The sequence below is a fragment of the Oculina patagonica genome, chromosome 5, assembly GCF_052425735.1.
Source record: "Oculina patagonica isolate OP01 chromosome 5, crgOcupat, whole genome shotgun sequence".
Taxonomy (NCBI): Eukaryota; Metazoa; Cnidaria; class Anthozoa; order Scleractinia; family Oculinidae; genus Oculina; species Oculina patagonica.
In genome coordinates, this window is record NC_135762.1 from 7210533 (window position 1) to 7226783 (window position 16251).

Here is a 16251-nt window from a genome sequence, read left to right on the forward strand (position 1 = left end):
GAATGACTCATTGACATAAATTTTACTGAAGAGCGCGCCAATTTTTAAAGAGCAGCCGCTTTATTAAATACTGCGGGCTTAATGATGACAATCGATTGAAGATTGCATAGAGTCGTATGCTGTTCTTCACGGATTTTACAAAAATATTTCGGCGGCCAGTGTTTCCCCAATGCTAAGGATTTCCCATTCTGTGGACGGTTTATCGCTTTTAGTCAAAAGATAAAAACAGCGACGGAAAAGCATCCGATCGTAGATCTTTATCGCGAACCGAAAAATGCCTCGGATACATCTTTGTATTAATATTCATGTAGCGGTTATTGGTATAAGTTAAACAAAACATCGAGACAGAAAGTCCAGTTTTGGCGGATGTCATCTCAGCCTCAGTAAGTACAGGGTACAAAGCAGAGAGATTACGAACACTACGGCATAATTGTTTCATTAGAAGTTTACTAGCCCTGCTTTTCGTTAGTCTGCTTCGCAGCTGCTCGGGCTGAAATGACACAACGCTCCCGGTTCGGCTCGAGTGCCGGGCTGCGAAGGAGACTAGCTTTTCGCCTCCCATTATGAAGACTATATAAACTCAGTGGAAAACTTGAACATTAACTTAAAAAAGCGGCAACCGACCGCCGATCGAGTAGAGCGAAACTTTCATATAGTGACTGTAGTCACTGCACGGTAAAAACAAGCTATCGTATTTCAAATCTAGCTCGCATTGCAGATTTACCGATAAGGCAGATAAGGAATCCGGCGAGTAATTATCACTGCCTGCTTGTTGTGAATACTTGGCTTTCTCTTAGGAAAATAAAATCATTCGCTAAACATACATTTTATTTTACCGCAAAGATCACGAGACGCACATCGATTAAATCCACTGCGGTGTAAATAGTGTCACACCAGCGGAGAGGCCGTGTCACGATCTTTACATCGCTGTAATAAAAAGCTAGAAATATACCAAAAGTAGTTGTCTTCAATTAAACCACTAGCTTTTTCCCACCCCTAGCAAGTTTTGATTTAGAAAGAAACGATTCCTGGAACAAGGCAGTGACAGGGCGGTCACACATTATTTCGCGGGCGACTAACAACACGTCACTTGCTTTCATTTATTTAAATGCGTTGTCTTTTTAAAAACTTCTCTTCAAATGGGTTGAACTTGACAGTTATGTGTCTTGCCTTGAAGTACGTAGCTTTAGAACGAATATCGTTCTGTATTTTGAGGCAAATAGACGAGAGTTTTCATTCATGTTAACAGAACTACTCACACTGTACTCAGCCAACGCCAACGCCAGCTAGTCGATAATTCAAGTCCTCGGAAGCGTCACGGCAAATAGCGAAAATAATTTCTCTGCTTCTGTTCGGCGTAAATCGGTGATTTGAACGGTAAAATGATCTTTACAACGATGTTCTATGGAAGTTTCCTCGTCCATACTGCTCAGTCCTTCATTGTTTGAGCCAGCAGTATTTAACAAGGCGGCTTCTCTTTTAAAATTTGGCGCGCTTTTTAGTATAATTTATGTCAATGAATCATTCCGCGTAAATTACATTCCGCATAATTATGCTATTCCGCAACTCATGCCACATGCCATTCCGCAAACTCATTCCTCCTTTTACCCTCACCGGAAGTGAAGATATAGAGATACAGAGCAACAGTCAGAGCTGTCAAAACGTCTGTCAACTCGTGCCATGACACATTCGGTAGACACTTCCAAAAACTTCCTAATTAAGAGTATCGGCCTTTTTAGATACAAAAACACTGACATAAAAGGCAAGACAGAAACAGTCTTGACAAGAGATCTTGAGACCTTCCTTTTAGTGGCTGGAATTTTTTTACGGTAAAATTTTTTAACGACTAACGGCAGCTAGAATGTTTACAATTTTTACCACTAGCAGTTAAACTGTTGGCTGTTTTACGGCTTACGGCTAACCCCATTGAGACCCTCGTAAATGGCAATGCATATGTCAAAGTTATCAATTTAAAAAAAATTAATACCTGTCGCATTGACTGAACAACTAACTTTATAATTTCAAACTCATATAAACAAATAAAAGAAACCAAGTGAGAAGAAATTTACTATAAATATATTGAGAATGTGTTAACGTTGAATGATATTGGTTGAAACACAATTGCATGAAACAAAACTACGCCAACATCATCGATGTTAACGTTTCACATTCAAAGTTCCAATGTTGTAACTGTTTTCCACAGAAAACAAATGAGTTTTCGTCTTTCACTACATTTGTACTCGATATTGCCTGTTTCAACGTGTTTAATTTGTTGGGCACTTAGGTATTTTTGAGCCGGCATTTAACCAGTCAAATGGTTGGTTGGTTTTGTCGAGATCGTCTTGGTTAGGGTGATGAGAATTAAGAGGGTTGTTTGAGCAAGCTTGGCAAAAATGGCAGATAGTGCTTGACACCTTCATCTCTCGTCTCAATTAAAAATGAAAACGAAAATTTAGTTTTAGAGTTACTGTCCCATGATTATTGTCTGTTAATATAATTAATAAGTCCTTCTTATAAAATCTTTTAAATTATCCAGGAATAGAAAGGAAGCTGGGAAGAAATTATAATTTTAACGACAATTTACGCACGTCATCGCCTCTTTTACTTCAAATTCCAGTTAGGCTATGGAAGGTTGTTAGAGTGCCATACAGTTAGCAATGCATCTTCCTAGTTGCCGCACAGAATCTTCGCATTCAAGAATCGAGCAGGCTAGTTTTGACCATTTTCATTGTCATTTTCGCCACCCAGGAACGAGGGTCTCAATGGGGTTAGCCGTTAGCCGTAAAACAGGCGGAACTAGACTAGTAGAGCGCAGGAAAAACCGATACTTGAAATAATCACACGACTGAGGTAGTCAGTGGGCCAATAACTATAATTAGCCAATCAGACTCCTTCAAGTATTGCACAGGATAATTTTTGCAAATGATCCCGCACGTTAAAAAAAGAAACAAAAAAGTGAACTACACTCAATTTCACTGTAGCCAACCACACTTTCCATGCGGGAAGCAGCCACTGGTGTAGCCCGGCTTCACTAATGGCCAGTGTCCTTCGTCATACTTCCTTTTGAGATACCGGCCAGCGGTCGAACCCATTTGGTCGCAGCGTCTCTCGTGATAAATCTTCTCTACCCTGGGCGTCCCTGAGGGTCTTCTCGTCTCTCGTTTACTTCTCGTCTCGTCGCGTAAAGGTAAGTTTTCTATTCTGTGTCATAATTTTCAACTTTTATAAGATATCCGTAAAAGATGCCTGTTTGAGTCAATTATAACTGTACAGATTTACAAAAAAGCCTGCTATGTTCGGGTGTTCCATTCCCACACGGCTGTGTGCATGTACGACTGCTGTGGTTTTCCAAATTAATAAATAAAACCATGAATTGGAAATCATTGCGATAAATCTGCTACCCAGTTAAGGATTATGTTCATTTCATTAACAGCACGTTATAGCTCAATGGTTAGAATTTTTAAAACAGACTTTCAAATGCTTGCTCGGGCTTCCTGATTGTATATTAGTGTTGGCACGGTACGGATCGAGGTACTCCGCAACATATATTGGGCGTATGTGATCTCACTTTGCATCTTCTTCATCAAGCGTACTGATCTACGCATACCTTATTATAGGAAATTAACGCTTGTGTAAATTTAGGTATTTGAAATTAACGCGAATCGAAAGAAATATTTATTGTAATTTCCTTACCCGAGTTGCATGTTTTTTTTTTTTATCTCGTGAAACTGAACTTATCATCTCCATTTAATATAACAACAGTGACGAGCGACTGAAGTTAAAATAGGGGATGATCACAAACCATAATTAATTTGAGATTCCGATAAAAAAGAACAATTTGACAACAGAAGATATCACTACATCTCGTTTAATTCAATTTCATCGATCTAATATATTTACAACATTCATGATGTATTATTATAACGGTCTGAGTAATTTCTCATAAATTAGGCTGTATGGCCTATACTCAGTGAAAAAAATGGAAGAAAAATGGAAATGGAAAAATAAAATGTTGTAATATTAATTTCTCCTTACTTACTGACATGTGTATTTTAATGTTAGTTTGGAGAATTAAGTGTTGCATCAAGACAATAGCTTTTTATTCTCACTATTTTCATAAATGTCTTTACTCGAACGTTTGCCTATAAATTCGTAAATTCAGAAATTTAATTTCTGTTTTGAAGCAGTCCGGCGGTTTAAAAGAGAGGAGTAATCTAATTTTATTTATTAATAAACGGCGAATGTGAAATAACAACTAAGACGTCTATAAAATACAAAAAAGGCCGGGTCATTGGATTATTTTCAGTATTTAAACTTATCAAATATAACCCCCAATTCTCCAGCATCATTCGATTTGGTCTGCTATTACAGTGGTTTTATTACTCCGTGTAGTTTCACAGAATCCATCCCCAAAACGCATTCAGTTTAGCGTCCTACACCGAGTTACTTTCCCGTCCATAGCAGGCAAACCTTCTTCCACTTTTGGGCGGGTTGAAAAGGTTCTGTGACAGGCCAAAAGCATGTATGGTGTGAAACGCCAGTTATACTTGCTAGTGAATTAACAACTTTACTTTGTTAAGGGATAGAGCAGTTTTCAATTGAGTGTCGTAAAACCAAAACCAAAGTAATTGCTCTAGCCAATCACAAAGGACACAGACAATCCAGTGAACCAATCAAAACTCGAAGCAAATACACGAAACTGGCACGAAGCGCGGGAAAACGTGCGCGAGCAAGACACGATTGGTTTTGGTTTAAGTTCTGATTGGCTGAGAAAGTGGCGCGAGATTTTTAAGCCAATCACTAAGCGTAGTAATGCAAAACCAAAGCAAACGCAATTTACTTTCGACACTCAAGTGAAAACCGCTCTAATGCTTATTGCTTAAAACTAATTACACTACCATATAAGAGCTAAAGCCGCTTGATCAGAGTTCGACTGTTACAGAGCTACGAGTTCTAAAATCTATCAATGAACCGGTTAATTAAAAGGCGATTTTTGCCTCGTCAGTTTTTTTTTCGTTTTTTTCCCTTGCCAGGTAGCCTGTGTACAGCCGCCCCCTCCCCTCAATAAAAATCGGGAAGGAGCGTCTGTGATTTACCGTTGATAATCGTGTTCCGGAATAATTTTGCATAAATTATGAAAAACGATTTACGCTGACCAAAATTTCCGTGGCGCACATTGTTATGTCTCAAATTTTCAAAATGGCGGTCGATGCGAGTAATTTACAACGTGCTTTCGAGAGGGTCTGCGACACTTTTAAAATTCCTTCGCTTTACGACGAGCAAAAGGAATGCTTAGAAGCACTTTTCAATGGAAAGGATGTCTATGCAAGTCTTCCAACTGGATACGGGAAGTCCTTAATCTTTTATGCAGCCCCAATCGTTGCCGATGAGCTGTTTTGTCGACGCGGCAGCAAAATAATTATTATCTCACCTTTGAAAACGCTTATGGAAGACCAAGTGGCATTCTTACGATCTTTGGGCCTATCGGCAATTGCTCTTCACGATGAGCAATCAGAAGAACGACTCAAGCAAGTTGAAAAAGGAGCGTTCACGTACTTGTTCGCTTCTCCTGAAAAAATGTTAAGCGTGGAGCGATGGCGCAAGCTTCTTTCAAGCGAGCATTATCGCAAGTTTCTGGTCGCGATAACTGTGGACGAAGCCCACTGCATAAGCCAGTGGGGTCTCCCTGGAGTAACACAGGCTAGAAAGCAAGCAGCTGTCCCTTTTAGAATTTGGTACGGGAACCTTGGAGAACTCAAGTCGTTAACCGCAAGTGATGTCCCTTCGATAATTTTGACTGCCACTGCTTCAATGTCAACAAAAAGAGACATTTTTAGGGCTTTGAACTTAAACCAGTCCTCATGTTTTATTATGGAACACAGTCCAGAAAGGCCCAATGTTCAATTCGTTGTGCGATATTTAGATAAAAACATGCCAGTTTCTTGTATATTCAGTTCTTTGATTGAAGAGCTGAGGTGCAAAAATGTGTCATGTGAAAGAACAATGATTTTCTGCCAAACACGCAAGCAGTGTGCTCTGGTTTATTCAGCATTTAAGGAAAGCCTCGGAAATGGTTTCTTCGTTGATAATGAGCCGGACAGTAAAAGGAGAATTGTAGAAATGTTTCATGCTGGGACCCCAGAGTCTGTGAAAAAGCATGTTCTTCATAACATGTCTCAAGCTAATGGCCACATTCGAGTTATAGCCTGTACAGTAGCATTTGGAATGGGAGTGAACTGTAAAGAAGTACATCGTGTTATCCATTTTGGCCCTTCTAAAAACCTTGAATGCTATGTCCAAGAATGCGGAAGGTCTGGTAGAGATGGTCAGCCAAGTTCCTGCCTTTTACTCCACAATGGGCTGCTTGGTGCACATTGCAATAATGACATCAAAGATTATATTTCTAATAGTACTGACTGCAGGCGCACCTACTTATACAGTCATTTTCCAGGAAAATTTACTTCCTCTGTGTCAGGTCACCGGTGCTGTGACATGTGTGCTACAACATGTGGTTGCGGACAGGAAATGTGCAAGGAACCTGCTACTTTGAGTTTCGATGCAACTGAAGAACAAATTTTACCCTCTGAATGTGTTCGTTCAGTTGAAGAAAAGGACAAGGTGGAACTCAAAAAGGAACTTTTTGAATACATGAAACACTTGTTAGTTCAAAACACTTCAGGTGCTGTGGCATCTGTAAACATGATGCACGAATTTACAGCACATCACATAAAGCAAGTGCTTGATAACTGTGACAGAATTAATACATTGCAGCATGTTGAACAATGTGTTGAAGTTTGGAGGAGAGAACATAGCCGGGCAATTTTACGCGTTATTCACCAGGTCTTTGGTGATTTCAATTGTGACGAGTTGGAGGCACCAGAAAATGAAGATGATGACATGGAGGAACTTGCTCAGGAATGGGCTGACATCAGAGACGACTCTGAACTATGTCAGCTATTAAGTGAAAGTGACTATTTTGACGTAGACGTTCAGATGGAAGAGATTGATCAGTCAGGTAATGAAGAAGTAAACATGAGTAGCATGATCGGCAATATTTTTAAATAATATGTAATATATGTAAAGCTCCTGTTGAAACATTTGAGTTCCATGCTTCTGTTTTGTCAGAAAAAAATGTACGCTGAAGCTTCATTGATTTGTAAAATAATTTCATTTAGAGAGAGTTGTAAACAAAGGAAACAAAGAAAATTGTCAAGTAGTTGTTGATCGTTGGAGATGGTTCTCTGTTGCAAGTGTAATTCAAAGCATTGAATAAGGCAATTTTGGTGACATCAGTAAAACCCTCTGTTTTGCGTAATGGCATGTTGTCCTTATAGTTTGTAATCATGTAGTGCATGGAAAATTGTAAGGAGTGTTTGGAAAAATTAAGAAAATAGTTAACAGTATTTATTACATGTATTCACCAGTGGTGGAGGTGAACAGTGGTTGATATTTACCAAGCCACAAAGTGGCGAGGTAAATATCCACCACTTTCACCGAAACCGAGGTGAATAATATATAAACAATAGCCCCGATTTGGGGTGAAAATATGCAAGGATATTTGTTGCCGGACATTATCTGTTCCAAGAAATGAACAGTTTTCCGAAAGCAAAGCTCAAGTAAAACTGTGAGCATTGAGGAAAGGATAATGTCCAAGGACAATATCCGTACATAATTTTGAAGCCAAATGGAGGCTATTGTGTTCATTATCCATCAAATATTTTTATGCAAGGCCGCATTGCTCAAAGCTTTGAAACATCAAAGTAATTCTGTCAGCATTCAAAATATTGTTAGTCTACTAAAAATGTTTAGTTCTATTAATTTTAACAATTTACTTGAAATCAAATCTTAACATTTGAACATAAATTGCAAAGTTCGTAAACTGGGGAATATCACTTGGGGAATATGATCTGATATTCCCCAATTTTGGCTGCATCATGTGACATGTTACAGTAAGCCTAATCGCAAGCGCAAAAAATATTTGATGGATTATAGAAAAGAACACAAGAAAGTGTTGGGGGAAGGAACATACAGCTCACAGCAAATCAAAAAATGGGTGATTGGCTTGAAAAATAATAGTGAAATATTGTTTAACTGAATTTATTAACAGCTTATATTACAGTGTGAATATTCCCATTTTTCTCATTTGAAATTTGCATGTAATTCCACATTTTTCCTCCCTTCTAAGTTATTGTAACATATTTCCCACCCGAAACTAAAAATTGACAGGTGTCTTGCTAAGTTGTACTGATTCTACAGATCACCATGTGACAACCTATTGTTTGTTTCAATGTTCAGTCTTTGCAAAACACAATATTGCCTTGAGGTGTGCAAAATTGAAAACCTTGAAAATTTCTCTAACTTGGCCAGACTGTAGGTTACTGGAACTAATTGCAATTCAATGTCAATGGCTTAAGTTAACTTTTCTTTTATGTGAACAGGAACAAAAATGGTTTGCCAGCTACCACAATGGGTGCATACAAGGCATGACTTCAAAATAAACCACAAATGAAACAAAATAAAAATCTGATTGAAAATGAATTAATTCGAAAAAAAATTCAGAATATCAACTTTCTGGCCAAGTTTTCCATGGCATCACAGATTACTTAATATACATGTACATTTGAATGAAGGGGTTCATTGAATAAGGCCCTAAAGTGACTCCTGATCTTATATGAAATTCTCCCTTTGATTTACAAACATTACATAGGGCGGATAGGAAGGATCATAAGTCACCTGGAGGTCCATTCCAGGCATCCCTCATTATTGTATTCTAACGTGCTTTTCTTTGTCTAGAAATGTTTCTCTTGTGCTTGTTTATCCACCTGAACATGTCTTGAAGGTCAAAGTTTGACAGGAGGGTAGACTTGGTATCACCAAAGTGGGCATAGGTACGCCCTGGTGTCCAACAGAAAGCCTTCTGGGTGATCAGCTCTGAGACAACCTTGCGTAAATCAGACTCCACTGAAAGTTCATAGTGGTGTCCAGAACGACGGATGACACAACACTCTTGATCAAAGTTGTCGAGTAACACCTTAGTGAAATCAATTGCATGGCAGTAGCGATCCATAGCCTTGTGGTTTGTTGCATTAGGTCCCAGTTTTTTCCTGACTTCTTTCAGTAATCGATTGAAAAACTCCAGGAGCAAATCAAGGGGAATGTTTTTCCCCAGCCCTGACTTTAACTGTGCAGTTCTGTTCCAAATAAGTTCATGAGAACTTTTGGGTGAGAGCAATGCATGTACCTGAAAAATCATCCCTAGGGCTTCAAGAGCATACTTTGTACTCCCAGGGTCCATTCTCAAGTAAGGCAATTGAAACTTCCAGCATCTGAAGATACGTTTCCCATCACCCTCTTTTATGGCATCAAAAAAGTTCAAAATCAGCATGCCATATTCTAGGAAAGAGCACTGATAATTGAACATGTCATCCTTCTCAGGAACTTTGTCTGAAGGTGCCATGTCACTTGAGAAAAGTAGCCCTTGGGAATCTGAAGATGGGATCTGCTGATTATGGGTAGATTCATGATCACTCATTCGCTTTCCCCTGCATGCAAAGGTCTTACCACAACCTGGAAAAAAACAAATGTATCTGCCATCATCAGTTTGACATCTGGCCTCTTCTTCCTCAACGGCCTCTGCAGCTAAAAGGCTGTTGAAAATTTTCTCAACATTTTCTCTTTGAATGACATAGCCATCTACAATGCGTGTGGCAATTTTGCGGACATATTCCTTTCTCTCCATATTGCTGGCTTCAGGGAGGTCTGGGCGAAAATATTCACCTTTGGGGCTGTCTGAAATGCCATCCATCCCCAGCTCATGTACCGCGGCTGCTATTAACCTTGCTTTAACTTCAAGGTCAAAAAATTTTCTACAGGGATTAACAGCTGCATCCACGTCGGCTCTAACATTTCTTCTGTTGATTAAATTTCTATCACTGTAGAGGGTACACTTGTCCCCAGATGATTTGGTGTCATAGAAGTTCTTGAAAGCAACCTAAAAACAGATTTGTGGTGACATTTAACTTACGTTTTGTACAAAATTGGTGTGCAAATGGAAATGCCACTGTATGCAATTTGAAGACATATTAGGAAACAGATATTTACCATATTATTTGCTTAATTAATACTGACTTGCATTGAAATTAGCATGGTGGCAGTGACTTGTAATTATAAAAAAGGGGTCATAATAAAAAAGTGATAGTCTATGTCTATCCCCAGATGACTAAAAAAATACACAATAAAAACATACTTTTAAGCTTTAGTTTTATGCTCATTTGACCAAAAAGAAAAGAAGAAAAATAAATTTTACACAATTTTTTGTGTGGTGTCATAAAACATTGACTGGCTTTTTGTAGGTTAAGGCTTTGCCTTCAAAGGGTATCTCTAAGGCTGAAGGTGTTAAAGAGGGTTGGTATTTTACAAGATTGAGTATAGAAAAGATTACCAACTGGGGGTATATGAAAGGGGTACCATTGGCAATTGAAGGTATCCAAAAGGGCTACCTTTTCTATCAAAAGTAGTTTGACATAAAGGAGAATGAGGACCTCGGAGCAGAACATCCCTGTTTTAAAAATTTTGGAGGTACCTAATCTAAAGGGGAGAATTCTTGTGATAGCCACATTCAGATAATTATTTCTAATGATTGATCTACATTGTTGGGAGAATTTGTTAAAGGTTCAAAACAATTTCACTTTGGTGACCATTTTATTAATTCTCCTAACCTCTTGAATTAGTATTTATATTGTGAGGAGAATTAAGTGAGTATAAATCCATATTCACCAAGCTGCTAACATTTACATTGTGCAAAATACCTTTAAAAACTTATTTCCCGAGTGCCAATCAGCAATTTCCAGGTGAATTCCTTCCAGTCGTTCCTCAGGGGTAAAGCCATTTGCTAGCTCGAACAGTGCATTCACGCCTCGTTCTACTGAGAGCTGATCAGCAACCAAACCTTGTGAAGAATACACTCTTTCATCTCCATCACCATAGTAGGGTACATATTGATGCAGTTCTGTGAGTACTTGCTGAATGCCATCTGCATCATTTTCATTGTGATACAGCATTCCCAAAAAATTCTACAAAGAGAAAACACATGATATGCATAAAAGAAAAAAGAGGATTGATGTATATTCCAAGTCTGTCTTTGAGGATAAACAACCAAGAACAAAATTAAAAGTAACCTCTATATGGCATATCATCTACATTAAATGCCAACCAGCCATGCTGTAGATTTAATTTTTATAATTGAATTTTTTGACAAATTTACAATGTATTACCATTTCTGATTTATCAGCCATTTCCTTGCTATACTGGTGTGGAATGTGTTTGCAGACCACAGGCTTGAGGAATGACAAACAGGGTATTTCCACGACTGCCCTCTCAGTAAGGGTTATGTAATTTTCCCTCTGAAGTTGGTGCTCGTGACGACTTGGCAAGCACAGACCATTCTCCATCTGCATAAGAGCCTCTGTGGCAGGTTTGTCACTGGATAAGTGGTTTCCTGATACACGATTTTCAACGGACAGGTGGGAAACCCAGTGGACATCAACGTTTTGGTGCTCTTCGGTCATGTAGTGAACTTGCTGCTTGAAGTCGAAGTTGTCGAACACCAACTTTCTTCCTTTATCAGCAGATATAATTACAGCTTGCTCAGGCTGCGGCTCTTCTACTGCAGGATGGGAAATGGTGGCAGATGGTGCATTAGTTGGTGCTCTGTGTTTTTTCTCAAGCCGTGCTGTCTCCTCCTTGACCTTCTTTTGGACGGAAGCAGCATGATCTTTTCCAAATTCGTCCAGCTTTTTGTAGTAGTAGGAATGGCCTGTAGTGACTCTGAGGGAACCCAGTCGACAAAGAGAGCCCTGTAATAAATAAAGCCTGTGTTGATGCATGCTAAAGTCAAAGGCTACATTGTTTTGACCAATGCACCATTAATTTGCAATACCAGATCATTCAGCCAGTACTACACTGTAGCTACAATTTTTTTTATTAACACCATAGTCTGCATAGAAAAATTTAAATTAGGTTAAAATTTATCATTTTGGTAACTAATGCTCTGAAAGGAAAATGGCATTTCTTATAAATTAAGCTGTAAAAAGTATGTGTTGTGGTTCAAATCTGTCTTTGGTTTAAAATGCTTCTAACCAGTTTTATTTTTATTTACCCTTGTTTTGGATTACGATAATAAATTCAATTTTAGCTGGTTTAAAAAATTTTAAACCAAAGATTAATAATTTTCAAACCACATATATCATACCTATGACAATGCCTTGAGGTGGGATGCAATGTATTCAGATGCAAGAAAGCAACAACTACTGTATAGTGACATGCCAAATTATTCACTTAGCAAATAAAATTTAATATGGTCCTCAGTGCTTTACGTGTGGACTAATGGAGTACGTAAAAACATTTGATAAAAATTGTTAAATACTCACAATTATCCCTGAATGATACAAAGTGATAGTGTTGATCAGCTGCATTGCATTCATACATGGGGACCTGTTCTTCAGCAAGACTGCCGCGGACATGCACACTGATGGCTGCCAGAATCGATCATCTCTTTTGCTTTTTCTGACGCTGGCCGTCCATAGCACGGCACTGAACAAGGGAGCTTTCGATTCAAGTTCGGTGTTGAACTTCTTGAGTGAGAAGGACTGAAGATCTTTTTTGCTTGGTGATCGTAGGCAACTAGGATTTTTTAACGAGCACATAGCAGTACACTCACGATCAACTTCCTCCAAATACAACTGTTGCACATGTTTTCTCAGAATGGGATTTTTCCACACTGCCCTTGCGATTTGCTTGTACGTACCGCGGCAAAGCATCTTGCCGAGCGACTCCAAACCTTCGTGTAAGTTGTTGACTTTCGCATTTGGTCGGCTTGGCCACTTGATTGAGACTTGAACGACTGTCTTCTTTTCCTCGACGTCGACTTCGCGGGCAGGAATCGGCGAAACAGGTCCAGCGAAAGCAGCAATGTCAACAGGACGACTTTTCTCCTTACAAGGTGTCGAGGTAAGTATACTTGACAACTGATCCGCCGATGTTTTACTTGTGAATGCGCTGCTATCGTCTAATGTCACAGATGCGCTCGAATCCTCCAACGCAACACGCTTTGCAGCTTGTTCTTGGAAAGAGCTTGACTGGTTAGAGGACTGCGATGTGATAACATTGACTGGTACTGGATTAACAGAAGACTTCTTTGCGAGGAAGATTTTTTGAATAGTGTTATTTACCTCTCGAAGGTTCGTCGAGAGCGCCCTTCGTTTCTTCAACACCGACAGACAATTTCTACAAATGTACGGCGAATTAATTTCCACTTTATACTCTAACGATAGCAATTCCTCTCGCACGTTAAAAGGATTGCCCCTTCGTCCATCAACAAGATTTTTATCCGTATTTTTCACGATACCTAAACCACAAAGCACACACGAACTCATGACAAATCTCACATTTTGGTTGTTGGTGTGAAAAAAAGTGATAGACTATACAGAGAAGGCCCATTATGTAAACCCCGCGAAAATTATAACCAATCGAAACGCGTTCTTTCGATGATGTAATGATCCACTGGTGATAGCCAATCAGATCATTTTCCAAACATTCCAGAAAAAGTCACGTGGTCCGGAACACGATTATCAACGGTAAATCACAGACGCTCCTTCCCGATTTTTATTGAGGGGAGGGGGCGGCTGTACACAGGCTATTGCCAGGCAAAAAGTCACTTATCGCGCCCATTAAAAAGATCTGCGATTTTTAAGTCTACAAACCACTAACAGTCAATTTAATCCTAGTTCTTAATTTCAAAGTCCTTGTTTGGAGCGGGGCTACCAAATGAAAGCATCACGGAGATTTTGGTTTGAGTTTCATCTCACTTCCCTTGAGACCCCAGTACCAGTAATAATAAGAACTGTCTCCATAGTTACCATTCAGATGAGAACCAGAGGTACAGCTGTTAAACCACCAAGCTCCTCGGTTACTTACAGCACAGTTGCCACCGTTCTTGTCACTATCTCTATTCTTGGTAGAGAAAGGCATGGTGTTATAATAGTAAAGTCGATCCTTTGCTGAGCCAGAATAGAAATAAAACAAACAGCGTGTAGTTAGTTGCCTCGTTAGTAATCGTAAAATTACTGTATTTAGCGTATTTATTTCCATTGGTTGTTGTGTTGATTTCCACTCGCAGCTGACTCGGAATCTCAGTCAGTTGATGAATCTTTTCGTTTCCAAGCCAAAACTCTCCTCTGACGTCACCAAACCCGTTCTTATACTCGTCCCAGTCCCTGTAGAATCCAACAAATCCATTGAAGCGTTTGTGAAAGACAGTCCATCCACCACCATCCGTCTTCATGTCACAGTACACTTCAAAACTGGTTTTGATTGTTGGGTTCACTGTGTTCACCTTCGCGTTTTGGCTCGACAAATAAATTTTCCGTAGAAGAGATGTATGATGTCTTGCCGAAGTTCCCCAAGCGAATCGCGAATGAGCACCCGCATATTCTGCAAAAATTGGACGGACCGCTTGATTTCGTCTTTCTGCCTCTTTTTGCAGGTTTTTTGGGGGTTGAAGAAGTCGTCTCAGACGCAAACTCAACATCGAAATAAAAACTCACGAGTTGTTTTGTAAACTGACACTTGAACAAGCACTTAACCGCTCAAATTTTATTGGTCCGATTTAATTGAAAGGTCAAGAGGCGGAGTTGTAAATTACAAGGCGATGACAAGGGGAGGAGTCTAATACTTCCACTTTTATTCAAAGATGTCTACAGCCTCTCTATTTTTCCTTCGCTCGCTCCCCCCCCCCCTCCCCCCGCGCGCTCGCGCTTCGCGCTCGCTTCGTTTGCTTTTTTCCGTTGAAAACTCGAGAGGCTGTGGACAGTCTAAAAGATATCAAGAAATGGAGAGAAAGACTCCATATTTCCTTGTTAGCACTAGTAAAATTACTAATTTTAAAAACACGAAACAACTTTTTAAGAAAGACTTTTTAGCAGAGAAAGACTCGCTGTACAGAGGCAGAAAGACAGAGATAGAATAAAACCTGAACGAACAAGATGAAAATGACACAAATTAAATGTCAATCAGTTTGAAGTTTGATAATTATATCATACTTAGCAACCAATTCTTCGTTAGGAGACACACATGCGTGAGTGATCAGCATTGCTTACCAGTTTTTACAATAAGCTGCACCTCAGTCTCCACATGAACGAACTCGCTCCGTGCAGAGCAGATATAGGTTCCACTGTCTTTAGCCGTCAAACTGTTAATCTTCAGTTGTCCGCCTTTCACTTGAGAGCGTTTCTCTGGTATGTTTCCTTTACATCGTGCCCACGTGATGCTGGGTACTGGGTGTCCGTCTGCGGAACAGTTCAGTGTGACTGACTGTCCGTGATAAAGTTCTATCTTGTCTGGCGGCTTGACTGTAAACTGAGGCACCACGTTGACTATCAGAGCTGTCATAGCGTGCGATGTACCCATGGCGTTCGTTGCAGTACAGATGTATGTTCCAGCGTCTTTCTTGTCCGTCTTTGTTATGGTCAGGGTCTGACCTTGGACGGAGGCTCTGCTACCGGGGAGCTGATCAAAGAGTTTGGTCCAAGATACCACCGGAGGGGGATACCCGATGACCCGGCACTTAGGGAGCTTGACATCTTTTCCGCTCTCGGCGTATATCGGTCCAGCGGGAAGGAAGATCAGAGGACGAGCTGGGCACGAGAAAGATTCGATTTCAATTTGTGTATAAAACAATATATAGAAGCAGATAATACTCATAATATTCAAGTAAATATCCAGTAATTTTTCCATATTGGACAGTACGTGGATAAGTGCCCAATATGATTGACGGTTGATAGAACTACTGTCCAATTCAGAAGACCAGAGTTCAAAACATGCCTTCAACATTTGGCCAAGCCTAACTTGCTGCAGTTTTCTTGTGTAATTATTTCAAATTTAATAGTTAATATACCTATGCTCAATTTGAAGCCCACGTGATCATTTTCCAATTATTTAAATTTGTTATTGACAGTAAGCTACAATAAGACCTGCTGCTGAACGATCGGGTTCGAGGTCTTGTATCCTTGCAATTATTTCGTTTTTTACTTTTTTCTACTGAGATATTGAAACCTCAGTTTATTTACCTTGGACGTTGAGCGTCACAGAAGCCTGAGCGGTCTCCTTGTCAGAACAAACTGTACACACGTACATTCCCTTATCACCGACTGTCACATTCTTGATACGAAGTGTTCCATTGATGATGGAATATCT

At 39.6% G+C, this 16251-nt stretch overlaps 2 protein-coding genes and 1 pseudogene across 3 annotated transcripts; 1 reads left to right on the forward strand and 2 right to left on the reverse strand.

The window, feature by feature from the left end:
• The first annotated feature begins 5035 nt into the window (after positions 1-5035).
• LOC144655223 (uncharacterized) lies at positions 5036-7699 on the forward strand. The gene has a single exon (XM_078515446.1). The coding sequence runs from the start codon at positions 5182-5184 to the stop codon at positions 7063-7065; it is 1884 nt and encodes a 627-aa protein (XP_078371572.1). The 5' UTR covers positions 5036-5181; the 3' UTR covers positions 7066-7699.
• A 188-nt stretch (positions 7700-7887) lies between these two features.
• LOC144655216 (uncharacterized) lies at positions 7888-13696 on the reverse strand. The gene is made up of 4 exons (XM_078515440.1): positions 12429-13696; positions 11274-11855; positions 10809-11072; positions 7888-9991 (listed from the first exon to the last, which is right to left on the reverse strand). The coding sequence occupies exons 1-4, from the start codon at positions 13431-13433 to the stop codon at positions 8771-8773; spliced, it is 3072 nt and encodes a 1023-aa protein (XP_078371566.1). The 5' UTR covers positions 13434-13696; the 3' UTR covers positions 7888-8770.
• A 14-nt stretch (positions 13697-13710) lies between these two features.
• Positions 13711-16251, reverse strand: LOC144655245 (angiopoietin-related protein 7-like; annotated as a pseudogene). Its single transcript, XR_013571052.1, has 3 exons — positions 16125-16251; positions 15128-15692; positions 13711-14405 (listed from the first exon to the last, which is right to left on the reverse strand). The product of XR_013571052.1 is annotated as an angiopoietin-related protein 7-like (transcript).